Raw genomic sequence first — 17,341 nt, forward strand, 5'->3', positions numbered from 1 at the left:
ATAATCCAAACAGTTCAACAATATTATTATTTATTTTAATTTAAAATTTTTAGTTACTTATAACTTATTAAATATTAGTAACGAAATAATAAAATCATAATATATTATTACTACTTACTAAATTTTTTTTAGCAGGGACTACATAAATAATATAATTTTAAAATAAATTTTTAGAATTATATAAAAGTAATATTTATGTAGCTTATAATTTTATATTTTGTAATCAGTAAAAAAATTAAATAGATAACTACAATATATCTTTTTATTAAACTAAAAATGTATGTGTTTTGATATTTTTTTAAAAAAAATTAAGATAGATAATTATTATAAATACTATTATTTTATATATATATATGTATATAATTTTATTTTATTTATTGTATATATTATTATTTTAACTAAAAATTTATAAATAATTGTTATATATTTATTATATATATATATATATATATACACGAACCCATATAAAAGGGGTAATAGAAAAATCAAGTTATCCCAATACTTTAAAAAAGTTCATATCAATAAATTTTAAGGAATTATAAACAGTATGGCTCTAACGCCGTTATTTCACACGGCCATTTTTAACTGCCAGAAATTCAAGCACTGGCATAACTAGAGTCACATTAGCCATGTTCCTGCATAGTTCTTCTAAACTTCCAAGGTTCAATAGCAAAAGCTAGACCAATTATTTCAATATTTATAATCAAGATGCTAAATGTAAGCAATGATTTTAAACCCAATCCGGAGGATTCTTCAGAATGCTGTGAAGCACAGAGGCATAGTCGCCAAACTGGATGTCTGTCGGTGGTCGCAAGTCGAAAACGTACGAGATGGCCCTTGATTCAATCATCGGTTTTTTAAGGGTGCTTTCATACATCACGTCAGGGAAAGTTGTTACATCAAAAGGAAATGATTTCGTGAGGAAGAAGAAGCAGTCTCGAGCCAGCATTTTCACCTGGAGACGATAAAAGATTGTTTTAGAAAAGCTTCGAAATCGTAAGATCTTACAAAATATGCAGCGGTCGAGTATGAAAAGATAGTGTAAGATAATATTCATCAAACCATATGGTTATCTGCAATAACTCAAGAAATGAGCATGTAGAGTTCTAATCTACATGAGCATGTTGGATTTCTGATCTAACAAAACTCAGGTTGTATAGTCTTATTGTAGAATCTTGGTAATGGAGAGATATAATACTAGTGATAAATATAAACTGTTATACAAATAAGAGTGTATTTATTCCTTTATGCAGGGAGTATCATCAGGCTATATATGATACAGTTAGGAAAAGACCATTTAACTTTCATATTGTTCTGGAAAATGAACCCAAACAAGCCTAGAGTAACATTCGGCTATGCACTAAATCCCTGTTAATAATTCTATTGATACTTCAACTGCAAGCAGTGCCAAGAATGGAACATGAATACTTTCCAGAGACAAAGAAATTACCTGCATTTGTGAAAATTGGATGTTGTTCATTGTGACAATAACTCGCACTTCATATAGAGAATCACCCAGTATTCGGATTGCCATATACTCAAAAAAGTTCTTCACTAAATTTTTCTGTCTATACAAATCTTCGCTATACTCCTCGAGATCAGGAAACCAAAGCACACACTTAATTCCACTCCATAGGAAGAGGCGTTTCCCTACATTGGAAATGATGGGGTGACATGGATGAGGCATCCCCCACAGAGTTATAACACCTGTCAGTAAAGTATCATATATGGATGTCGTTGATAAACGCGTTGTCGAGATTATTTTATGCGGATCAATGTGTGGAATAAGACTTAAGGTGAAGCGCATATCATTGTCATCCAACAAAAGAATACATCCATCAGAAGCTGTGGGTAATAATTGCAGAAAAGAAGCAGGATTGGCACGGTCATCTTCTGGCAGGCATGCAATTCGCTGACTTGATGATGCCAATTGATGCACATCGTGCAGAAAGGAACATGAACTCCCATTTTTGCATCCCTGAATATCACACCTTATTTTAGTCCAGGAATGTATTATAGCATTTTGAAAAACAACTAAGATAAAAAGTTTCAAATTGTTTAAAAGACCAAACAGTCAAAAAGATAATTACGGAAGCCATTGTATCAGCCAAAAAATAAGCTCTTGAATATACTAAAAGAAATTAGAGTGACAGTGCAAAGTACCTGTAAAGAGAGAAAGAATTTGCATATTGGCCTTTTTGCTTCAAGTGAATGAGAAAATGCACAATTATTACCCATGTTGCAAGATCCTTTTGCAAAATATATGCATAGAGAAGCCTCTTCATTGGGATGAGAACCATCACGACTAGTAGCTCCGAGCTTGTCATCATGCATTTTTCGCATACATTGAATTTTTATCTGTTGAAGTCCAACCACCAAGAGAATCAATACGAGGATAAGACAGACGAGAGAGATATCCTGTAGTTCTTTCTTAGTATCCAATCAGTCATCTATTTAAAAGTATTTCAATTTTTCTGAAGTAATATCAAGAAATGTTTCCAACAAACAAGCAACCAGAATTCTTCCAATACTTTTGGAGATTCTTGATTGGTGCTAACCTAATCATAATCCAATGACGTGTCTTTTTCTTTAAGAAGAGATTAAAAAACAAAAACTCTGATGGCAAATACCTCTTTGATAATATCTGTAAACTTTGCAGTAACAACATTGAGCTGGAACTGGTGGTGACCAACAAATGGTGAAGCTATGCAGTTCCCATTGTCCAAAGATGAATCTGGGCGGTCATCATCCTCAGCAAGTTCATATGTTTCTCCACTTGCCTTGTACTCAACCATGCAAGTATGCGCAAATTCATAAGGATGGAAGTATGTTGGCAGACTAACACTTGAACCCAAAAAAATTGGGCCGGAACTGGTGCAGATGGCGTAGGACATCTTCATCTGAAGCAAGGAAGAAAGTGCATAAGAGAGAAGTAGAAAAAAAGAGGAGAACAGAGACATTATTTACACTGCTCAATTGAGATGGAAAAAATAATGCAGCATAATTATATGTTGCAGAGGCATACACATTTCAGAGACATTGTGTAGTGATGACTGCACGAGATGATGGAAAGAGCACCACTGTTCTTCAACCCTCGGCAGCAGTGACATTGCAGCGTTTATGTCATCCAAATTTAGCTACAATCATAGAAGCATCAAAGGATATCCGGAAACTGGCAAGCAACCGTCCATAGAACGTAGGCTCATACCGGCCCCTTGGATGTGTTTTCTCCAACGCATGCATGTCAACAAGTAAATTGAGTGCCTCTTCAACAATTTTACGTTCTGGTGGATCCAGAGCCTTCTGCAACAGAACTGCATTGAAAAAGAACTTAAAATTGCTACCTTATTCAACTTTCAGTAATGTGAGTCTGCAATTTTCTAATGAATGTATAAGTTTCCTAATATAAAAATCTTTTTCTTGAAAAATCTCTAATATAATAATTTAACTTGTACTTCACATCTTAAAGGAAGATTCACAGGGTTCAGCACTGGAAAAGTTATAACACTTGATTATCATTGTTACTGGTTACAAATTGCAAAATTTGATACCATAAAAACCTGTTCCAATGACAACTAAGAGCAGCAAAATTAATGATAAAATCATAATTCTTAATACTTTACCTTTGGGATCATTAATGGCTCGTGATTCAGAACAACAAATCTGAAGCACTTGTTGTCTCAATGACAACCTTAGTATAGCTGGACGCTCATAATTCTCAAGTTGGCTGAAAAATGATCTTGTAACCAGTCGATAAATCTGACCATCGCATGTTCGTCCCGTCCTCCCTTTACGTTGCTCAGCCTACCACAAGATTTTGAATTAAGAAATCAAAAGGAGATATTATCCAAATCAGTCAGTAAACTTCCATGAATACCTTAGATTTCCTACCCAAAAAAGAAAAAAAAAAAGAGAAAAAAGAATACCTGAGATTTAGAAACCCAAACAAGTTGGCTAGAGTCACATTTTCTTTCAGGATCCCACCGTATTTGTAAAGATCGACATGAATCGATGACAAAGGCTACCTTGGGTATTGTCACAGAAGATTCTGCAATATTTGTGGCCAATATTACCTGTGCAAACTAGCATTTCTCAGTAGATAACCACAACTGATGGAAGGGTTAATTATAGAAGTGGCATCATCATAAATGTATTTGTCCCTAACTAGATTTGCAGTATTGAGTTATTTAAAAAAAAAGAGAGACTTGCAGTATTGGAAGCAGAATATTGTGTCTTATGAAAGAAGAAATACTGCTGAGAACTCAACAAAAACTTATGTTTCCCTACAGAACAGGATCATAACTAAAGATCATCTGAATCAGTTATTTCTCTTTTAAACACAGTACATCACCATCAACTTGACTAGATGTGTTTGCTCAGATTTCCATGATTGATTAATGTTTCCACTCAAGTATGAGATCTACCACTCTCCCCCTAATGTCCTATCTTAATATGAACATTGCTATGGACAAAGAGAATTTCCACTGGAAGCAGATTTGGAAGATAAATTCCTCTCTCAAAGTCGCTTTTTTTTTTTGGCTTGGAGGAAGCATTCTCATCCTAGAGGCCTAGACAGCCCGATAAAAAGAGGAAAGACACTTATGAATGGTTTTTTTTTTGTAAGAAGGCAGTCAAGTCACCTAACCATCTCCTTATTCAGTGCCCTCTTTCTTTTTGATGAGAGACAGTTGCTTATAGCCTTTTGGCTGTAACCTGGGTGATGGCTGGTTCAGTTGAGGATGAAATCTGATCTTCGAGAAGCATCAGAAAGATAGCATAATAAGATGTTATCACTCATCCTCTTGACTAGGGTAATTTAGAAGGAAAAGAATAAGAGGACATTTGACAGTATAGAAACTAATTTTGACAGGTTTAAAGATGTGTGGTTCCAGACACTTTGCTCTTTTTTTTTTTTTTTTTGAATTAAGGGCCATCTTCTTAATTCTGGTGAGGACCTACGTGATCCTATTGACATGTTGACAGCTTTATTAAGTTGTTTTATATTTGGATTGCACTTCCTTGGTACCATGTTACTATAACTCTTTTTTCCTACTGAAAAAAACTTTGCTAAGATAGAGTTATTATAAGAAAACCTTAAGGACATAGAAGTAGTTAAGGGGTACCTTTCGACGGAATTGGCAGAGTTTCATAGCATTCAGAGCTTGCTCAGTATCAAAACTGCGGTGCAAGATGTGAACCTTAAACAATTTATGAAATGGCTTCAACAGATTCCACTGCTGCACCAGGGAATAGTATGTTGGGAGGAAAATCAAAATGCTCTTCTCTATATCTGGCTCATTTCTATTGATGTGCAAGACAAGGTCATGAATAAGCTTGTGTTCTTGAGGCTTAATTTTAGCATCAACCATGGAAGTGAAGGACCCAGAATGATTTGTTGATGATGATGCTCCTGAACTTGTTCCAAGAAGTTTGGTTACCTGTTCCAAGAATAGCAACATTCATTCTCGAAAGGAATGTCTCGGGTATTAGAAGCTCAAATGCAACTGAAAATCATGATGTAACTTACATGCCTACTGCAGTATGTACGGGAGAGTAAATGGTCTTGTTATCAGAAGAAAGATGATAGTAAGGCACCAAGAGGGAGCCATGGTCTTACCAAGAGGGTACCATAAGTCTTACTGTATAAAATATTTAACAAGATCATCTAGTTGTTCATTCTAGAAACAGGTTTAATGTTTTCTTCAGTTACAAGCCGGGTTTATACATTATACCAATTTCACACCCAATATCCTTCCTAGACTGCTTCAAAAATATAGAAGCTTACATAAACTACGTGATAAGTTTCCTCATCCTTGAACTGCAAACATTAACAAAGAATTCTTATTGATAAAGAAATGTTTAATTGAAGCCTTGCAGGGAGTCACCTAAGACAAGAAATGGGCTATTGCTCAGTTTTTAACCAAAAGAAAGATGATCATTCTAAAATAACCATCTCAAGTTAAAAAATTATGAAGTGAAACATTATGCTGGAAAACATTATGTTGAGACCAATAAAATTGTTCGAATTGAACTATAAACGAAAAAGATAATGACTAAGCCAGGGATCTTTTAACAACTTCGTAAGGTAGAACACTTAACCTGCTCAATATAGAACACTTCTCGCTGAAACACTACTCTTTGGCTTGTGCTAGGGATTGCAAGAACCTCAACTCTTTCACCCCTACCAAGCTGCCTGAAGTAATCCCTATATTTTGATATATCCGCAGTTGCAGACATTAATACTAACCTGAAAGAGAAAATTAAATGTACTATCATTTTCTTTTTATAGCAAAAATATATATTATTAAATAATAGGGCAAACCACAAGTCTTGTTTTTAGTTATTTTCACTTCCATTAACTGTTGTTTTTTTCTCACGTACTTGTAGTTTGTCTTTTTGATCACTTCTCTAAGTTATGTTCTTTTATATTTTGGATTGTTTTCTAATTTGCACAAACATGTGCCAATATCCTCTAATAAACAATAGTGCTATATAAAGTGATAACACATATGCAAAATTCGAAGAAAGAATTAAGAGTTATTGAAATTGAAAAAAACTAAACCAGAAAGTATTGAAGTACACTTTTCCTTAAATAAAACTATTAAAATTTAATAAAGCATTTTAAATCTTTTTTAAAAATCAGAATATTTAGGGGAAGAAAAAGCTAACCTCAGGTTATTATTTTTCAGCAGAAGCTGCTTTACGCAGACAAGAACAAGATCGGACTCCACAGATCTTTCATGCACTTCATCAAGAACAATAACCTTGTAGTCCAGTGCCTCCAACCCTTTGTCTCGCATTTCCTCGAGTAAAACTCCAGCAGTTTTGAAAACAATCTTTGATCTGCAAATATTATAAAAATGTAGGATTTGCAAAATATCATTATAAAGAAATGAGAGACAAGAATGCCATCAATAAACCAGGAAAAATGAGAACATCATAGACTAAAATGTCTTGTTCTATTTTATTGTTTAAAGGTTCTAATATTTTTTCAAGGAATGATGAATATGTTAACGTGTAGATGTTTGTCCATCACCGAGCTATGATCAAATATGAGGAACTAATCCGAAAGACGAAATCTGGAGGAGATCCTCCTCCTTGTTCAAGAATATGTATCATAGGTAGTGCTTTAAAGCAATTTTAACTCATTCTAGGTTCAATATTTCCAATTTCCTCCTTCCGAAGAAAGATCTTGGGTAGAGTGGCAATTGAGAAGGCTCATGTCAGGTTCCTTAAATTCATATTTCAGAACATTTGAGGTATCAAAATCATCTGGTTCTCAAATTTTTTAGATCATAAATTATTTCGATTTCAGTTCATTTTTCTAGTTCTTTCTAGGCATCAAGCATCTGGTATCGATGTGCAAGTTATTTTATCTTCTCAATTATTCAAATTCAAAAACTGCAGGTTTTTATTTCTTTCCCAGCTGGGTATGATGCTATAGTTCAATCATATGTTGATTAAGGAACCCAGGATTAGTTTCAACTTATTTTAATTTACAATTGTTTTAGCTCAAGAACTTTTCAGGTTCCTATTTCTTTCCCAGGTGGATATGATGGTATGATTCAATCATATATGGATAACAGGTTCCAAGCTTGGAGTTCAACTATAGTCATCTTTAAGGCTCTCCAGGTTTTGCAATGTTTCAAATTTGGACTATTTGGATCTCAGATAGGCCTCCATTACAGGGGTTTTACCAAAAAAAACAAGTTATTCAAGTATCAAATCTTTAGGTTTCTCATTTCTTCTAAAACCTCAAGTTGTTTGGATAACAAGTAACTGGGTTGAAATGAATAATTTTACTTCCAAGTTATAGAATTCACCCATCAACGTGAGTTTTCAGAAATAATTTTAGTTTAGTTGGGTAAGGTCAAATTTTACCATCTGTAATCTAAAGTCTGAAGACTGAATCCATAAACACATAGCCAAAAGAAGGAATTTAGAAGAGGAAACTACATAATGGAGAATCTGAAGCAATATATATTTGTTGCTTGTTCTGTACACCTTTTGTTTTAATAAATAATTGGACATCCTCAGGAAAGAAAAGATGCTGTAACTGGAAGTACTCTCGAAAAGAAACCATTTCGAGAAAAATAATAATAACATCACAATTTTCCTTTCCGGTTAGAAAAAATTATACTAGATATATTCGCACTAGAAACGTCGTTTAACTCACTGTCTGCTCTTCTTCTTTTTCCATAAAACCTTCGAACAGTTTCAAAAAATTGTTTTCAAGTTCCAAAACTCTTGACTTATGAGACAAGTTCAAGTGCTTAAAGGAAGTAGTAAGACTACCTTGTTGATAAAACCTTTGAATAACCTATGTGATATCCAATTTCTTCACCCAGTTCGCAGTTGCGAGATTTAGCAACCATCTTAGCAACAGCTACAACAGCAAATCTTCTTGGCTGCGTGCATAAAACTGGTACCATGTTTTCTTCCAAGAGAAATTGAGGAACTTGAGAGCTCTTACCTTCAAAGGAAAAAAATAGACAATTAGAAAAGAGCAGCAGCTGGTAATGGCTGCTAATACCCCTTAGTTTCAAGTTGACAGTTGGTAACATTCATTAGTATTAAAAACAAAAGAACAATTGGAAAAGACCAAACAGCGATCCACCATGTTTGAGATAGCATTTTCTCATCCTCAAACCCAAAGCAAGAGGAAAATGCATCAGTTCTTAAAATCTTTGCACTTCTTAAACCTAACATAATAATCTTTCCCACTGAAGATGAAAAGGCCCACAAGGATATTCAAAAGAATCACACTACCAAGTTCTCCCTGGCCTTCTAGCAGTTGCTTTGGGGATTTGGGTTTAATATATCTCCCTCAAATTGTGCCTGCCCTCTGTACATTTGTATATAATTTTCTTTCAAGTTCAAACGAGAATAAGATAAGAAGCTGCAACCTAAAAACTCTCATACAGGTAGTATAACATTTTAAATTCAGTCTTTAACGTTTTCTTTTCGTTGGTTGTTCGTCACCCCAGTATACCATGTCAGAAAATAGGATGATTAACATTTTCCATGGTTCTCAACGATCAAGCAACCAAGCAGAAAACTACAGGGTGTTGCAACCAAACCTCCCATATATTTCTTTGCAACCAAACAGGGTGTTGCAGCCAAAACTAAGCAATCACCCGCTTTCTTAGCATGCAAGAGATACAGCTTAAGCCACAATCGAAATGGAGAAATGAGACGGATTAGATTACTCAAACAAACACGATATTACCCTGATCAATGATACAAGAACCAAAAACCAAGCAAATGAATAAACAACAAAGCCGTACCGCAACCAGTCTCGCCGATAATGAGAGTCACGCGATTCTCGAGGATTTTCTCGACGATCTTATTCCTGAGAGCCATGACTGGAAGAGACGAAGTGTAACGGCCCCGGAAATTTAAAATGAAATATGTGTATTAAAAATGTCAATGCGGAAGCGAAGTCAAAATTCGATTAACATCCCTTACGCTAAAACCAAAAACGTGCTCAAAATATAAAAGATCAAACTAACTAAAAGAGAAATTCGAAAGTAAAAGCTATGAATATAACTATGGAGTCTCTAGGCGTCCCCTTCGTCGTCTTCTTGCGGAACGGGCTCGGGAACAATGTCTTCCTGATCTGAAATGATTAAATAAGGAATGAGCTACACTAGCCCAGTAAGGATATCACGATATCTCACCGTCACGGAGGTAAAGGTGGGTAGAAAACACAAAAAGACCAATGGAGCATAATTTACAATAAACTCATTTATCAGCAATAAAACCTTTACCATTCACTTACCCCGGTGAAATTCATAAAACAATATACGAAAGCAATAACATTATCATAATCATGAAATCATATAAACTATGTAACATAATACTTATCACGTCTTTGCAATTCAATCATTACACAATCACTTTTCCTCATTCACCAGCCTACTAGTATCCATGGGGATCCATATGGGTCCCGCTACCCGTTACCCTTAATACTTGTAATCAGATTCCAGGGCCGTCCCCATACCCCGTCCGGTATGGGCGCCAAAACTATAAACCTCAATACCCCGTCCGGTATGAGGGTGAAACGGGCCGTCCCCATACCCCGTCCGGTATGGGTGCCAAAACACATTAGATCTCCATACCCCGTCCGATATGAGAGACCACAATCCCGGTAGGGTCCCCTACGGACCCGGTCCGTCCACCATCTCCCAGGATATCTAGTCAGGCCAGTGAATGAGGAAAAGTGATTGTGTAATGATTGAATTGCAAAGACGTGATAAGTATTATGTTACATAGTTTATATGATTTCATGATAATGATAATATTATTGCTTTCGTATATTGTTTTATGAATTTCACCGGGATAAGTGAATGGTAAAGGTTTTATTGCTGATAAATGAGTTTATTGTAAATTATGCTTCATTGATCTTTTTGTGTTTTCTACCCACCTTTACCTCCGTGATGGTGAGATATCGTGATGTCCTTACTGGGCTAGTGTAACTCATTCCTTATTTAATCATTTCAGATCAGGAAGACATTGTTCCCGAGCCCGTTCCGTAAGAAGACGACGAAGGGGACGCCTAGAGACTCCATAGTCATATTCATAGCTTTTACTTTCGAATTTCTCTTTTAGTTAGTTTGATCTTTTATATTTTGAGCACGTTTTTGGTTTTAGTGTAAGGGATGTTAATCGAATTTTGATTTCGCTTCCGCATTGACATTTTTAATACACATATTTCATTTTAAATTTCCGGGGCCGTTACAGTTGGTATCAGAGCCGCATTTCCTCGGACTCATCCCTTACACAATAGTACCTTAGAGAAATACTCACCAATTGATCGTTACTCAACCATTCCTTGTGAAAATGAGTACACAGAAATGAGGAGAGGAAGACCCCCACTAAACCGAGCGGCCCAAGATAATTCGGTTCGGGAGGATTTAGACAGAGTATTTGAGATGGTGGAGGCTTTCGTAGCTGCCCAGCAAAGGCAAGAGGAGAGAAAGGAGTTACTCGGACCTCCTCCGCTAGCGCAGATTGAGCCCCCGCTACAGCAGGCTGATCCCAAGCCACCCCGGCAGGAGCCTGTTCCTCCACAGTACCACCCGGCACCACAGCCGCGGTACGACCCGGTACCACAGCCACGGTACCAGTAGGCGCCGCCACAGCACATTCCAGTACCCTCACCACATCAGCATGTGCCACCACAGGGTCCCCCAGTTCACCCTCAGCCGGCCCCAGTCCCTCTACCTCGGGACCCCGCTCCTTCCTTGATCGACCTCGGCTTCATAGAGAGGTACAGAAGGCTGAACCCTTCTACTTTTGCAGGGGGATCCTCTTTTGAAGAGGCCCAATACTGGCTGGCAAAGACTGAGAGAGCTTTCGAGACCTTGAGAGTAGTTCCTGAGCAGAGGGCTGCCATTGCCTCCTACATGCTGGTAGGGGAAGCAGTACGCTGGTGGGAGCTCAAGCGGGCCACCCTGCCTACACCAACTACTTGGGAGCAGTTCTTAGCGGCCTTCCACGCGGAGTATCTCCCTAAACACATCCAACACCTAAAGGAAATGGAGTTTGCTCAATTAGTACAGGGAAACATGACAGTGTCGGAGTATGCCCGTAAGTTCGTGGAGCTGGGCCGACATGCCCCGGAGACACTGATGGATGAGGGCCGAAAGGCTAGGAAATTCCAGTGGGGTCTCCGTCCGGAGATCAGACAGCACTTACTGGTAATGGAGCTTGAGACATATTTAGCAGTCCTGGCAAAGGCGCAGATCATAGAAAGGAGTTTCGACACCCATCCTCAGCTAGCGGGAAGTTCCCGACCCTCAGCCCCGCTCCGCAGGCCAGCACCTACCATGCCTGTCCAATCCAGTAAGAGGCCCAGACCCGCCATCCAGGCCCCTCCTCAGGCCACGGGGGCAGCACGTGGGAAGATCTGCCAACACTACGGCAGGGATCACGGGGACCGATCCTGCTATCGTCTCTACAACACCTGTTGCATATGCGGCAGTGCCCAGCACTATGCAAGGGAATGCCCTAGGAACCAAAATCAGAGAAGGCCTCCAATCCAGGGTAGAGTTTACAACCTTACCCAGAAGGATGCCGACGCAGACCCGGATGTAGTACATGGTATGTATACTATCTCTGGCCACATTGCTCATGTTTTGTTTGACACTGGTGCATCACATTCTTTTGTTTTACATGTTATTGCTTCCAAAATTTGTGTAGCACCTGATAGACTTGATTCATTATTGCTTGTATCTACCGCTGGGGGGGGAGATATTGCTAGGAGAGGTTATCTACAGGGCATGTGCCGTGGAGATAACAGATAGAAAACTGAGAGTAGACCTGATAGGGTCAGACACGGGGGATTTTGATGTAATCCTAGGAATGGATTGGCTAGCGGCGTATCACGCCACCATAGACTGCTTTAACAAAAAGATTGTATTTAATCCTCCTAACGAGGAGCCATTTACAAGTTAATAAAATTATTCAGTGCTGATTTCTCCTAATGGCAAGTTGTCTTAATTCCCAGTGCCTTAATCTTGTATTTTCTCTAACTAGGTAAACCCAAGAAAGAATTTGTATCCAAGAGATTCCGGTAGTCCGACACTTTCCAGACGTATTTCTGGATGAACTGTCCGGTCTACCCGCGGACAAAGAGGTTGAGTTCACCATAGACTTACAGCTAGGTACCCAGCCCATCTCGGTTGCTCCTTACCGAATGAATCGCATCGAGATGGAAGAACTAAGAAAACAGATCACTGAGCTACAAGACAATGGTTTCATTAGACACAGTGTTTCCCCATGGGGTGTCGGGGTTACCTTTGCAAGGAAGCCCAGTCAGTCGACCCCGCCCTGGTAATCCGCAAGAAGGATGCAGAACAGGGAGTGAGTTCAGAATTCCAGCTCTCTGCCGACGGATTGATTCATTTCAAGGACAGAGTGTGTGTCCCAGACGACAGTGAGTTAAGAAGAGACATCATGACGGAGTCCCATAGTTCAAGGTTTGCCATGCATCCAGGGAGTACAAAAATGTACCAAACCATGCGGCCTCGTTTCTGGTGGAGTGGGATGAAGAGAGATATAGCCGACTTTATATCTAAGTGCTTGGTGTGTCAGCAGGTCAAAGTAGAACATCAACGCCCAGGTGGGTTACTTCAGCCCTTACCGATTCCAGAGTGGAAGGGAACATATCGCCATGGACTTCGTATCGGGACTACCCAAGGCACGATCAAGACATGATGCTATATGGGTAATTGTTGACCGACTCACTAAGTCTTCCCACTTCCTGGCCATCAGAATGACTGATTCTTTGGACAAGTTGGCAAGAATGTATATCCGGGAGATAGTCAGACTGCATGGAGTCCCAGTGACAGTGGTATCCGACAGGGACCCCAGATTCACTTCTCGGTTTTTGAATAGTTTCCAGCAAGCTATGGGAACAAAACTGTCTCTTAGTACTGCCTTCCACCCCCAAACTGATGGACAATCAGAGAGGACAATTCGTACGCTTGAGGATATGCTCCAAGCTTGTGTCCTTGACTCCGGGGGCCATTGGGACGACCATCTACCCCTGGTAGAATTTGCCTACAACAACAGCTACCAAGCAAGCATCGGCATGGCCCCATATGAGGCGCTATACGGGCGCCCGTGCAAGTCATCGATTTGTTGGGAGGAAGTGGGCGATAGAAGATTGTTCGACCCGGAGTTGGTAGAGGAGACCACGTCCAAGATAGTTAAAATCAAGAAGAACATTCAGATAGCGCAGAGTAGACATAAGAGTTATGCAGATACCCGGAGGAGAGACCTAGCTTTTGAGAAAGGCGACCGGGTGTTTCTCAAGATCACTCATTTCAAGGGGATTAGTAGGTTCGGCAGGAGGGGAAAATTAAACCCCAGATATATTGGACCCTTTGAAATCTTAGACAAGATTGGTACCACTGCCTACAGACTTGCACTGCCTCCTGAGCTCTCCCGGGTTCATAACGTGTTTCACGTGTCCATGCTACGCAAGTACAACCCGGACCCTTCTCATGTCTTGGCTCATGAACCGCTTCCACTCCAAGAGGACTTGTCTTATGAAGAAGTACCAGTCGGTATCAGAGATGAATACTCCGCAACCGGGAAATATCATTTGTAAAGGTCGTGTGGCAGAACCACACGCCTAGGGAGGCTACTTGGGAACTGGAATCAGAATTTAGGGCCCAATATCCCCATCTTTTCGATCAAGAGTAAGAGGCAAATTTGGGGACTAAATTTCTTTAAGGGGGGGAGAGTTGTAACGCCCGGAAAGAATGCAAAAAAAAAAGGAGCGCCACGTCAGCAGCCACGTCAGCAGACCCAGTCAGCAGTCCTGGCCAACCAGGACCTGCCACGTGGCAAAACCACGTCGACCGGGGACGGGCCACGTTGGCGATCCGCATACGCGCGATCGGACGGCCCAGATCAAGCGTGCGCACAGACGGCCCAGATCAAGCGTGCGCACGGACGGCCCAAATGCAATCGCACGGACGGCCAAGATTCAATAAAAAACGGACGGCCCAAATTAAATCAAAATGGACGGCTAAGATCAAAAGGCAAAAGGGTATAAATAGAACCCCCACACCAGACCACAAAACCCTAACCGCCTGCCCTCGCCGGAGAAGACGAACCAGAAGCCGGCCGCCGCCACCCGCCGCCGCACCGGGGAGATTTCTGACGGCCGATCAAGGTAAATTTCATACCCCCGACTCGTTTTTTCACGTTGATTTTCCCTGTGGCCAAATCGGAGCCAAAATCCGGGCCAAACGGCAGAAAAACACGGCCGAAACCCAACGGCGCCGCCGCGCCCCTCCTCGGTTTTTGCCTCCGATGAGGCCCTTCCCGGCCTCCGTTTGATGCAATTTTTATATCACCATGATCACCATTCTTTTCTCTACAGGTTGACCGGAGCCGAATCACCAAAACACGAACCTCGCCGGAGAGCCGCCGCACCCGAGAGCACCGCCGCCGGTAAGCTTCGGTTTTCCGTAATTTTTTGGCCCCCCGAGGGCCGTAAGGTTGTTTTATCGCAGGGACCAATGCGAGTGTGGTCGAATTCGGCTGGAAACAGCCAACCCGAGGCGAATCACCGCCGCTGCCGTCGCCGGAGCACGGCGGAGCCGCCGTGCCAGAAATGCGATATTGGCCAGAAGGGGCCTTGAGCCTAATTTGGAATTTTTTGGAACACGTGCAGGTACCGTTAGTGCGTTTCAGTTCCCCGGAAAAAATTCAGGAAAATTTGGGGGCAGCCTGTAGGCGCACTGTGAAGCCGTGTTCGGACCCCTAAACGAGTAAGGACCCCTTACCCTATTTCTTATCACGGTATTAAAGTTCAATAATGATAAAACGGTATTTCTTGAATCAACAAATGTGTGAAATTGCTTAAGGTCGCTAATGGAGTTCGAGTCTAGTGTGTTTGTCGGTTAACTGTGATTTGGCCTGTTTTACAGTTTTAAATGCAGTATGAGATTTGATGTTTTCATTTTATAGTTTCGTGTGCATATTTTACTGTTTTATTGATTATGGGTTGAATGACTGAGATACCGATGCTGTATGTTGTCTGTTTGGCATAAATTACTATTTTGCTTATTTAAATGTGAATTGATGATGCTGACTGAGGAAAAGGAGAATGAAAGATTGTGTAGATTGATAATTGTATGATGTGCTCAGCTTGACTAGATATCCTGGGAGATGGTGGACGGACCGGGTCCGTAGGGGACCCTACCGGGATTGTTGTCTCTCATACCGGACGGGGTATGGAGATCTAATGTGTTTTGGCGCCCATACCGGACGGGGTATGTGGACGGCCCGTTTCACCCTCATACCGGACGGGGTATTGAGGTTTATAGTTTTGGCGCCCATACCGGACGGGGTATGGGGACGGCCCTGGAATCTGATTACAAGTATTATGGGTAACGGGTAGCGGGACCCCTATGGATCCTCATGGATACTAGTAGGCTGGTGAATGAGGAAAATTGATTGTGTAATGATTGAATTGCAAAGACGTGATAAGTATTATATTATATAGTTTATATGATTTCATGATGATGATAATGTTATTACTTTCGTATATTGTTTTATGAATTTCACCAAGGTAAGTGAATGGTAAAGGTTTTATTGCTGATAAATGAGTTTATTGTAAATTATGCTCCATTGGTCTTTTTGTGTTTTCTACCCACCTTTACCTCCGTGACGGTGAGATATCGTGATGTTCTTACTGGGCTAGTGTAGCTCATTCCTTATTTAATCATTTCAGATCAGGAAGACATTGTTCCCGAGCCCGTTCCGCAAGAAGACGACGAATGGGACGCCTAGAGACTCCATAGTCACATTCATAGCTTTTACTTTCGAATTTCTCTTTTTGTTAGTTTGATCTTTTATATTTTGAGCACGTTTTTAGTTTTAGTGTAAGGGATGTTAATCGAATATTGACTTCGCTTCTGCATTGACATTTTTAATACACATATTTCATTTTAAATTTCCGGGGCCGTTACACGAAGAGTCGTAGGACGAAGGTGGAGAAGCATTCAACGGACCAGATGAAGAACTCGCAGACTGCGACGCCATTTTTAAATTTTCAAAAGCCGATAATGAGACCGTCACCTTCCTCCTCCGCCACCGATAATCGTCCCTCTCCTTCACCAATTACTACCAGAGACCTGAAAGCGAAAACGAAAATACAAAGAGCACTAGTCAGTCGCTTTTCATGGAGTATTTCTCTCTCACTGTCTGCCTGGCGCCATTGGAGCACACGAGTTACTCTCTGGTTCTCTTAAGTCGGTAGTCAAAAGAGGTCGAGCTTACGGGAAGACTGTGCGTTTATATAACAAATGACACGCGTGGCGAGACGCGCCCGGATGTTTCTCTCGCACGTTAACTGGAAGTGGGTCCCATTCCTAGGAATATCTATCTCCCGCTTCGTTGTCGGAGTCGGGCGGGTTCTGTCGGATTACGTCACCCTGAAAGTTCTACCTTGTCTTGATTGGAATCCGATATTCTTCCTCAAAAGAAAAAAAAAATTAAATGAATATTAATTAATCAATTATAGTTATTTAAAAAATAATTTTTTATTTAAATTATAATAAATTTTAATTTCTTCGATATAATTCTATCGATACACTTAATATAATATTAAACATTATCCTAACTGCAAATTTAAAATTTCAAGTCATATAATAATATCACGAAAACTATTAATTTAAATTTGTATCATAATTTTAATAAGATTTTTTTTAATATAGTAATGTATATGCTTCTAAATATTTAAATTAAAAATATGTATTTTATAATTTCGATATGACAAATAAATGTTTGATACAGTAAAATAAAATAATTTATAATA

General features: G+C 39.7%; 1 protein-coding gene across 1 annotated transcript; it reads right to left on the reverse strand.

Moving 5' to 3' along the window:
• Positions 1–543: 543 nt before the first annotated feature.
• On the reverse strand, positions 544–16,566 carry LOC110821315 (zinc finger (CCCH type) helicase family protein). The gene is given in 15 exon segments (XM_088219783.1): positions 544–955; positions 1,451–1,978; positions 2,164–2,358; positions 2,604–2,858; positions 2,860–2,900; positions 3,026–3,098; positions 3,133–3,314; positions 3,624–3,804; positions 3,927–4,073; positions 5,124–5,438; positions 6,100–6,247; positions 6,670–6,843; positions 8,296–8,473; positions 9,288–9,377; positions 16,503–16,566. Coding segments are annotated over 15 exon segments (2,796 nt in total). The 3' UTR covers positions 544–730.
• Between the last annotated feature and the right edge of the window lie 775 nt (positions 16,567–17,341).

This window comes from Carica papaya, chromosome 5 (genome assembly GCF_054855325.1).
Source record: "Carica papaya isolate Zhongbai chromosome 5, ASM5485532v1, whole genome shotgun sequence".
Classification (NCBI taxonomy): domain Eukaryota; kingdom Viridiplantae; phylum Streptophyta; class Magnoliopsida; order Brassicales; family Caricaceae; genus Carica; species Carica papaya.